The sequence below is a fragment of the Lolium rigidum genome, chromosome 2 (genome assembly GCF_022539505.1).
Source record: "Lolium rigidum isolate FL_2022 chromosome 2, APGP_CSIRO_Lrig_0.1, whole genome shotgun sequence".
NCBI classification, from domain to species: domain Eukaryota; kingdom Viridiplantae; phylum Streptophyta; class Magnoliopsida; order Poales; family Poaceae; genus Lolium; species Lolium rigidum.
This window is the reverse complement of record NC_061509.1, coordinates 110,410,392-110,420,932: the sequence shown is the minus strand read 5'-3', so window position 1 is coordinate 110,420,932 and position 10,541 is coordinate 110,410,392. Positions and strand designations below refer to the sequence as shown.

Sequence of the window (10,541 nt, the reverse complement as noted above, 5' to 3'; positions counted from 1 at the left end):
TTATCCCCTCTTCCTCCTCCAGAACCTCTCCCTCTGTTCCTACCACCACGGCCATGATCTGCCATGACTTCTTCTTCAAGCTCTAGATCTATCACCTCAACTTCTTCAACCCCTAGGTAGCATATCCCAGGTCTGTCTAGTGGCAATGGCGGCGGGGGAGGAGGGCTTCGAACCCTAGCAGCTGGCTTGGATTTTATATACTCCTCACTCCTCGGTGCTGGCTTGTCCAGATGCTGAGGAATATGCCAAAGTTGCTCAAAACGCAGCTCAACCTCCTTTTCCTCCATGCCCACGACCAGCCCAGGGCACCAAACAACCCTTGACCCTGCCCGCAGCGCCATGGATGGGCACCTGTCAGCATCACCAACCCCCATGTCCACGTTATTCCCACCAAAAACTTGACGAGCAGCTCCTACAAGGTCTCTGACGCCACGAGCTCTTCCACTGTGAATTCCAGCAACGCGTCGAGGCTGCCCTCAAGTCCCTTCCTGAGAACCCAGGTGGCTTTGAAAGCTTGTTCCACATCGGCGGCATCCGCACATTCGCTCGTTGCACTGCCTGCGAGAACGGAGACAGAGCTCTCCTCGGTGGTCCTCTCCACCTTGGCGGCTTCTCCTTGGCCCCAACAACGCTCTGTGCCGCAGGATCAGGTCTCTTACCTTGGCAGTCTTCGGACTAGGCTTCCACCCCTGAATCGACGCCTGCATCGCCATTATCGCCACAACGGGCGCACAAAACTCCGGCATCACTTCGGTCGCCGACCACTGCAGCTTCTCCGAGGGTGACGAGCTAGGAATCAACGACAATTGGCCCAAAAGAGCAGACGCAAAAGCTGAAGCATCCACGCCTAGCCGGTGAAGCTGCTCCTTCCTCGGACGACTCGCCGCACGTCTGCCTTGACATCTCCATTTCCGATCCAAAATCCGAATCCGCGGCGCCTTCGCAAGGTCCCATCTCCTCCGTCCCAGCTCCGGCACCAAACTCCCCCTGTTGCGATCTCTCAACAGCCTCTTCTCCCTCCTCATCCGCATAGATCGCAGCGTCAGCCTTTAATTTGCCCTGGATTTTGGGAGGAACCTAACTATCGGCGACGAGAGTGAGGTGGGCGAGCTTGGTGCTGTGCTGGAGGCAAGTGGTGAGAGGAGATGCTCGTGCGACGCGTGGCTGGAACCTCCTCTCCGCCCTAGCCTGCCATGGAGGAGAATCGAGGTGATCCCGAATGCGGGTTGGAATCGCTCAGAAATCGCGAGAGGAGAGACATTTTTTGTGTCGCTGAAGCTAGCTATCAGGACCTACCCATTTTCTGGTAGTCTTTCACTCCCCAGCCAATGTTGACCAATTTTGATAAATAAGCAGCCTTGGGAAAAAACCGAACGCACCGGTAAACTGTACTACTACTCGACAATGCCCAGGACCGAAGACTTTTTAGCATGCATCAAACAGTCCACTGGTTAGAATACACCGAGACAGGCGAGCGATTACCCCGAGGCGAGGCGTCCCACTCAGTAGAGTACAGTTCACACCGTTTCTCATCTCTCTACGACCGGCGTGCGTCGGCCTTCTCTCTGCTCTCACCGCTCTTCTTTTTCGTCGGCTCCCCCCTTTCCCGCTGGGACGACGTGCCCAAACGCGGAAACTTTCCCTCTCGTCTTCCTCGCCGTCGCCGGCAGGAAGCGGAGGATCTACTCAAACTCCGGGAAATGGAGCCTTCCCTTATTCCTAAGCTGCTCCTCCTCTTGCTCGCGCTGTCGGCGCTCGCCCCCGGCCGGGCGGCCGCCACCGGCGTCTTCCAGGTGCGCCGCAAGTTCCCGCGCCACCAGGGCGCAGGTCCCGGCGGGGACGAGCACCTGGCAGCCCTCCGGGAGCACGACGGCCGCCGCCACGGCCGCCTCCTCAGCGCCGTCGACCTGCCCCTCGGCGGCAACGGACTCCCCACCGAGACAGGGTAATAATCAATTCCTCTCTCCGTTGCTTACTCTCTACGTATGTTACTACTACGATTCCTTCTTCTCTCTGCTCTTTGCCGCGCGCGGTCTGATTGGAGCGAAGCGCAGGCTCTACTTCACGGAGATTGGGATCGGCACGCCGGCCAAGAGCTTCTACGTGCAGGTGGACACCGGCAGCGACCTGCTCTGGGTCAACTGCGTCTCCTGCGACACCTGCCCCCGCAAGAGTGGCCTCGGGGTAACTCACTACCTCAACCCTCCGCGCGCTCATTCGATGCTTCTTTCCGTTTCGGGCCGTTCCGTTCCTGAATCCCGACCACCGACCGCGGTGGCTTGCAGATTGAGCTCACGCTCTACGACCCGGCGGGATCGGGGAGCCACAGCGGGGTGACGTGCGGCCAGGACTTCTGCGTGATTGCCAACGGCGGCGTGCCCCCCACCTGCCCCTCCGCCTCCTCGCCCTGCGGCTACAGCATCGCATACGGGGACGGAAGCTCCACCACCGGATTCTTTGTCACCGACACCTTGCACTACAACCAGGTGTCTGGCAATGCCCAGACCGCCTTGGCCAATACAAGCATCACGTTTGGGTGCGTTTCTCTCTACAAACCAGTCTGTTGTATTCTTCTTTTCGCAGCTCCAGCTCATGATCCTGCCTTCGTTTTGCAGGTGCGGGGCTAAGATTGGTGGGGATCTGGGCTCCTCAAACCAGGCCCTTGACGGGATTCTTGGCTTTGGCCAGGCTAATTCCTCCATGCTGTCGCAGCTCGCCAATGCAGGAAAAGTCACCAAGATCTTCGCGCATTGCTTGGACACCGTGAATGGTGGGGGGATTTTCGCTATTGGGAATGTCGTGCAGCCCAAAGTGAAGACCACGCCGTTGGTGGCCGGCATGTATGTCATTTTATTACGTCTCCGTGTTTACTTCCTTCCAACCTATATATATCTTCAGCTCTTCCTTCAAACTTATATATCTTCAGCTCTTCTCCATGTGAACCTATCCTGTTTAATAGCATTCATTCAGTTTTAGATAGTCTAGCATACCATCCTACGCCTTGCTATGAGACAGAATTGGTACAACATGTGTTCCCATCTGGTTCATGCGTGGGGGCTTGTCTATTCATCACAGGAAGCTGATTCCATCCATTTCTATCTGCGATATGTGCCAAAAGTAATTATACAACATCGCTTTCCTAATTAGGAAAAGCCGGTCAAGAGTTAGCTGCAAGCTAATGAAGGCTTTAAGATCTAGCTGATAGTAGTAACTTAGATGTGACTTTTCCAACTCAGCATTCAGAGCTTTTTTTTTTTTGCGGGGCCAGCATTCAGAGCTTTCAACCAGTGCTTCCCTTTAACTCCTGATTGTTAGACCGTTGGTCACACAACATTTCCGAAAAACGATTCAACTCCTGATTGGTGGATCATAAACACATATACTGAGTCCCGTCATAAACACATACCGAGTCCCAACATAGAACCTTAGAGATCCGTTTTCTAACATGCTACATCAGATACTTGGTTGAATATCCATTTCGGACAATCCTACTTGTTCATGTGTCCGCAATTAGATTAGAAGGGTATTGTAATTAGGTCCTATTACGTTGACCAACGGGGGAATGATCCCTCCCTTGGCTATACGTTGTTAGGTAGGATGAGACTCTCCCCGCGGATGGACGCGGATGGATGATAACCCGGTTTATTCGCCCCTCCTGCGAAATTACCGCGGATGGGGATTCGAACCCGGGTGGGCTGGCTGCGCACTCGCTTGCCTTGCCACTGAGCTAGAACTCAGTTCTCAATTAGGTCCTATTACTAACTGTAAGTCAAATAAATTGTGTATTTAGCTACTTACGTAGAAAATGATGGTGACTTTCTGACCTCTGCACCTACTGCATGCAACCATCTTTATTGAGAGGTTCCAGTCCTTTAGAAGATTAACAAAAGTTCGGATAAAAGTGCTAGAACACGCACAATAGCTATTTAATTATATCATCACTATTCAGCCACAGACATAGTTTTTATTTTTGAAAAGGAGGGTGCTATGTAATTATCCGCATCACAATGTTTTATTTTTGACGCCTTATGAAAACTTGCTTTGTAGGCCGCATTACAATGTCAACTTGAAAGCAATTGATGTTGGTGGTGCTATGCTACAGCTCCCAAAAAGTATTTTTGATACACGTGAAAGTAAAGGCACCATCATTGATAGTGGAACAACATTGGCGTATCTACCAGAGGTTGTTCATAAGGCTATACTGTCTGAGGTACGCAAACTTCTCTGTTAACCAATTCTTGCAGTGGAGGGCTGGGTTTTCTAATTGTTTTATCGTCTTGATGGTTTGTAGGTATTTGCTCAGTATGTAGATATGTCCTTTCATGATGTTGAAGATTTCCTTTGCTTCAAGTATTCTGGAAGGTATGCCTGGTGCACAATAATGACCAATTATACACTCGCTTGCATGAGCTTGTATTAGCGGGTAGATATTGATACTAGCCTTCCGTTCAACACAAAGAGATTATGTCCTTGTGTGGTCTCTTTTTCTGCTAAACAAGAGTAGACTAGGCCCAATGGGGTATCATAAGCAAAATGAAGATTGTTATTTTGGTTTTTATTGTCAAATGTTTCTAACTCATTCTCCCAAATCTTTTGCAGTGTAGATAATGGATTCCCCGTTGTCACCTTTCACTTTGAGGGAGACCTTTCACTCAATGTTCAGCCACATGACTATCTTTTTCAAAATGGGGTAATAAACCTCATCTCTTGTCTTGTTTTTAGGGAACATATAACTAGCAACATCACATCTATAGTTTTGGCACATAACTCAATTGTCCTTTACTTTATATTTTGTGTTATGTAAGACATCGGAGGGTCCAGTGATTTTGCCACACAAATAATAGTTCATATAAATACTGTATGTACAGTTTAGTAAAGTCTAACGTCTCCACAAAGAACAGTCACTACACAATATTTATCAGAAAAAAATTCCAAAACATTTATTAGCTCATGTTTAATGCTTCATGTTTTGTAGTCTAACATCTGAACAAGCAATACATCATTTCTATAACTCTTATCATCTTGTCCTACTGATTTTCCAAATGTGCACATTTGATGAGCCTTTTATTGATATTGATAACATTACTCATGACATGAAAACAAAGGATAGGCTTAAGAATCTAAAAATCATGATGGATATTATGTTCAAATATTGAGACAAAAGAACTGTTACTACACTTTTTTAAAACCAAAAAACTGTAGGGGAGGCCCTGACAGTAAAACCATTATCGATAAAAGGCAAAAATTTATAAGAGAGGGCAGAGGGTGTAGCCTGAAGATTACAAATTGTCTTGACAGACAATAAGAGCTAGCCTAAGGTCCTCCTTCATTCTGTAAGAAAGAAGGAAAATGTCTCTTTTGGAGGAGAAGAATTAAGAACTAAAACTAGGATTTACATTGTCAAAAAAATTAGCAGTCCTCTGCTTCCAAATGGAGCGAGCAGCAGTAGCGATAACCTTGAAGAAAAATGGTTCGCGAAAAGATGTTCTAGCAGAGGAGAACATACTGGCAAGGTCTTGACTAGCATCCAGTCTAAGTTTGATCGAAAGCCAACAACGTTCTGTGAAAGAGCAGTTCCAGAAAAGACGGTCTCTTGTTTTCCATGACAACTATCTTCCCAGAGCACAAAACCATTGTTACCAGTCCAGAAACTTTTCCTAGGAGCCAGAAGGCCTTTATCTCCATATTCATGGCAGGGGCTTCAATATGCTCACACTGGAGTTTGTATATTCTTGAAACAGCAACGAAGGTTCTCAGCTGTACATTCAGAAATCATGTTCATTCATGTTTAGGCTAGCTTTGGCTTGAAGGACTAATCTCCGGAACTCATGAAATTCTTCAAGGGCTTGGGTAGATGAAAGATTGAAGATAGGTGAAAGGCTTCGATGGGATAAGCTAGCAGGAGAATTTCCTTGACTGGCCAGCAGTTTATCAATAGCAAAGGACAGAGCCTGGAGAATTTGTTGAAGCAAATCTCCAGTATCCAATATCACTACGAGAAAGTGCTGAACCGCAAGACATGATTTTGCAGCTATCAAGCCTTTTCAACACTGAGCAAAGCTTAAGAATGTCTTTCCACCGGAAAGAGCAAGAGATCGTTGAGGCCTGACAGGTGGAGTTGTCATTTAGGCTCCAAATGAGTTGAACCCAAGGGGTATCCATTTTGTTACAGAACTTGTGAAGAAATTTAAGCAGGAGTGTTTATTTTGTATAGAAAGATTGACAATTGCAAGCCAACCCTTAAGTTACGGCCTACAAACAAGATCCCATGCAGCAAGTGATTTGGGTATTTTGGAGTTACTAGATTTTCCTGTAGGCAAATTCTCCTAACAGTGCCTACAATTTCAATAGCCCATCAACAAGCCATAGGGCGCCTAGGTAGAAAGTAGGGAGAGCACTCAAAGGGCTTTGGTGACAACAATTCTTCATCCAGCGAAATCAAGTAAGATGTAGAAGCAGTTCTACAGTTTATTCGATCTATATTTCAGTCCCTCTGTGGTGACACTACAGTATATGGGATGACCTGAACCTAATTTCCCGAAGCCCCCCCTTGCTTTCTATTTTTAATCGATCATCATGTCTCCTAAGGGACTGTGGTGCCTTTTTTGGCCTGGTTACCATTTGTAGTAACGTAGGTCGACAAAATTTTGGCATTTAATTTGTATTATCTGAATTCTGTGCAAATAGTTGTGCAACTAATTTACCCTTGTTTCCGTTATTTTGGTAGTTGCTACTTTCCTGTGAGGTTACCATTATTACCAGTGTTAAGTTTTCAGTGCCAAGTTAATTAAGTCACTGTCATAGTACACATTTCGTACTTGAATATACAATACTGCTATGCAGAACGATTTGTACTGTATGGGGTTCCAGAGCGGTGGATTACAAACCAAGGATGGGAAAGATATGGTGCTTTTGGGAGGTATGCATTTCTTTGAACTATTAAAGTGTTATGTTTTCTCCAGTTGCTGCACCTGATGTTTGCCAACTTACTTTCCAGATATAGCATTTTCAAATAAACTGGTTCTGTACGATTTAGAAAATCAAGTAATTGGATGGGACAATTACAACTGTAAGTTTCTTGTGCTTTTCCTTTAAAAATACTTGTTTAATATGGCAACAATATAATAGTTCTATGTCCAACCTGCCCCTTTTGGTTTCAGGCTCCTCTAGCATTAAAATCAAGGATGACAAGACTGGATCGGTATACACTGTGGATGCACATGATATTTCCTCTGGATGGAGATTTCAGTGGCACGAGTCCTTGTTTTCCTTGTTGGTAATGACTTTGTTGACCTATCTAATGTTTTAGCACGACTTTGGGTTCATGGAACTCTAAGTGCTTGTAACATTATTTTTTCTGTTCTTCCGGGGGGAAAAAAAGAATAGTGGCTAGATCGTATACACCTATATGGGAAGGCGAGGGGAAAGGAAATACACCGACCACCATCTAAGGTTTGGTCAACTGATTGTCACATGAATAATACTTATTGAAGTGATCTGCCAAGGGTTTTTTACTGATAGCATCTGTAATGCATTCGATGTTCTGCTAGTTGGAGAATAATTTATTTTCATCATAAATGACATTCATTGGATTTGATCACTGCGTATACAACTGAAAGTCATTTGTCCAGCAAAAACCGTTCAAGGTATTGTCACACCTGATACCACGCTTGAAACATCAGTGACATGAGAGCTTCTTGCTGTCGGCCCATGGGCTGTAGGTGCTGTAGGTGTGTGTGTAGTTGGGCCGCACCGTCGTGTGTGAAGCCAAGGGGTACTGTAATGTTGGAACATCGATGAAACAGAACCTGAAAAAAAAAAGGGAACTCTCTCGTCCTCCGTCTCCTTCTCATCTCCCTGCTTGCTTTCCCCACCTCAACTCTGATTCCTTGTCTGATCTCGCTCAAATCAGGCGGAGGTCGTGACAATTTGGTATCCAGAGCCGGTAATTCCTGCGAATTGTTGCTTCGGTTCTGTTGAGCTCTCCATCCTCTCAGTGTTGATCTGTAAACCCAGGCGAAAGGTGGGAATCACTCCGGTGAATCCCGTGAAATCCTTAGCTCGGTTCGATCCGTTTGGAGTGAGCAGCAACGGCGAAAACCTAAGATCTTTGATCGGGCGACGACGGTGTTTGAGCACTGTTTCCTTCTTGGAGGCGTCGTTTTTTGGAGAGTCTGTAATTCAGGTGTTGTCTTGGCGGTGGATGTATTGCTGTTGTTAGGCCTGAGATACTGTAGCGGGACTTTTGTTTCTTAGTTTTCTTTTCCTTTTTTTGGCTGTGCGCATCCGTAGTGCCATTAGGGTGGTGCGTTGTTGCAGAGGCTGGGTGTAATTGGTATCTTATTAATATTAATATATTCCCTTTATCGAAAAAGCAACGGCGCCAGCAAAGACCAACGCGCAGGCCCAACAAGTGTTGATGGCGCTCGAGACGAGTGGAGCAGAGATGAAGGCGATGTTGGAGCAGATAATGAAGCGCATGGACGACAAGGTCGCGCTCGGCACCAAGCGCTACGAGGAGCAGCGCGCGGTCAACGCTCAGATCGCCCAGGATCTCCATGCCTGTCGCAAGCAGATCAACCTTACACAGGCCAACGTGGATGAGGCGCGCCAGGCGGCTTCCACGGTGACCTCTCTGGCGATGGTGCGTTCACACGCCGTGGACCACCGTGCCGCGGCGGTGGGCGGCAACCCTGGACTGGGTATGCCTGGGTACCCGCGTCTCGCCAATGACGGCGCGCCCCTGCTACCTGCAGCTCCTGATGCGCCGTTGTCACGTCCACAACCTGTTCGGCAGAATGCCGACATCGCTCCGCAGCGTGAGCGGGAGGATGAGGGTGGGTTTGTGAAGCCCCCGAAGCACGACTTCCCTTTGATGGTTCGCTTCCAACCCTATGGCTCGATCGCTGTGTTCCTACTATTGCAGCTTGGAAGAGAAGGTTTATAGAAGATTTTGGGCTGCTTAAAAGAAGGGGTTCACCCTTACATTGATCATCTCATTTCTAGCTTGTAATTCAGAAATAATTACCCTGTACTGACCAAACCTTTTGTAAATACCCAAGATGTAAAACCTGGGATCCCTGTTTGGATCCAGTTTGTTAATATAAAACAGTAGGAGCCTTTCCTACTGTTAAAGTTTCAAAAAAAAAAAAACAACAACGGTCACTCTATGTTGATGAGCATGCTGCGCTTTAGCTTCAGGCATATCGCCAGTTACACGCACAAGTAAGTTGGACTCTTTCTGTCAAGCGGTAGTGGAGGAATTTGGGCCTGACGAGTTTGAGGACCAAATGCACAAGCTACTGCAACTTCGTCAGACAGGATCAGCAGAATATAGAGTGCAATATGAAGTGTATATGTACCATCTGCTGGCACTTGATCCCTCTCTGAGCAGCAAGTTCTTTGTGACACAATTTGTGCTGGGGTTGAAAGACGAGTTGCGCGCCACGGTGCGTATTCAAGCACCAACTAGTATCACTAGAGTGACAGTGTTTGCTAAGATACAGGAAGAAGAATTAGCAGCTTGTTGACCTCGCAACCGTCCAGCTCCGGGAGGCAGACCGCCACCTACAGCGGCAGCTGCTCCACAACGTCCTCGAGCGGTGCCAGATGATTTTGCCAGAGAGCGTCAGCTCAGAGATTTTTGGCAAGCCAATAATCTGTGTTTCAAATGTGGGGATCGCTACTCAAGCGATCACCAGTGCAAACAACACGGAGCTCAATTGCTCACTATTCAGGTGGGTGAGTTTGGTGAGGTCCTGACAGAGGATGATGTGCATGCGCTGCAACTGCTTGATGAACCTGATGTGGAACCAGTGCAGTGTTGTTTATTGTCCTCAAGCAACATCTGGAACGGAGTCTCCAGCTTGTATCCGTCTGTCCGCACGTGACCGGGATCAAGCTATGTTGTTACTATTGGACTCTGGAAGCAGTCACAATTTTGTCAGTAGTACTTTTGTTCAGAGGCTCAAGTTACCAACAGTCTCCATTAACTCAGTTCCTGTAAAAGTGGCAAATGAACAACTCGTTACTTGTGACATTATGGTTTCTTCACTTCAATGGACAAGTCAGGGGCATACATTTGTTACAGATCTACGAGTGCTTCCTTTAGATGGGTATGATGCTGTTTTGGGCATGGACTGGCTCGAGGAACATAGTACTCCCTCCGGTTCATATTAATTGATTCTGATATGAATGTATTTAGACACATTTTAGTTCTAGATACATCCATATAGAAGTCAATTAATATGAATCGGAGGGAGTAATATGAATTGCAAATGGAAGGAAAAGGCAGTTTCATTTGATCACCAAGGGCAGTGGATTACCTTGCAAGGCATTACCGCAGCTTCTATTGCAGTACCTGAGCAAATGGACTTCTTCATGTTACAGCAACTCGAGGACCATAATGAGATATGAGCAATTGTTGTGCTCGAACAGTCACCTAACACTCCGCCGTTATCCACACTCTTCCCTCAAATTCAGATATTGTTGACTGAATTTTCTGATGTGTTTGCCGAGCCGGAAGGATTGCCGCCTAGCCG

The 10,541-nt window shown here is 47.0% G+C and overlaps 1 protein-coding gene across 1 annotated transcript; it reads left to right on the top strand.

Moving 5' to 3' along the window:
- Nucleotides 1-1,504: 1,504 nt before the first annotated feature.
- Nucleotides 1,505-7,504, top strand: LOC124692225 (aspartic proteinase 36-like). Its single transcript, XM_047225542.1, has 10 exons — nt 1,505-1,945; nt 2,055-2,184; nt 2,286-2,536; nt 2,616-2,840; nt 4,048-4,210; nt 4,292-4,362; nt 4,600-4,690; nt 6,844-6,919; nt 6,998-7,069; nt 7,161-7,504. The coding sequence occupies exons 1-10, from the start codon at nt 1,701-1,703 to the stop codon at nt 7,307-7,309; spliced, it is 1,473 nt and encodes a 490-aa protein (XP_047081498.1). The 5' UTR covers nt 1,505-1,700; the 3' UTR covers nt 7,310-7,504.
- Nucleotides 7,505-10,541: the final 3,037 nt, after the last annotated feature.

What these genes read in the sequence shown, in the direction of transcription:
- LOC124692225 (XM_047225542.1), top strand. Translation starts at nt 1,701, where the DNA reads ATGGAGCCTTCCCTTATTCCTAAGCTGCTCCTCCTCTTGCTCGCGCTG. An exon ending in GGACTCCCCACCGAGACAGG is followed by an intron (nt 1,946 to 2,054) that starts GTAATAATCAAT and finishes AGCGAAGCGCAG; the next exon opens with GCTCTACTTCACGGAGATTG. An exon ending in TGGATGGGACAATTACAACT is followed by an intron (nt 7,070 to 7,160) that starts GTAAGTTTCTTG and finishes TTTTGGTTTCAG; the next exon opens with GCTCCTCTAGCATTAAAATC.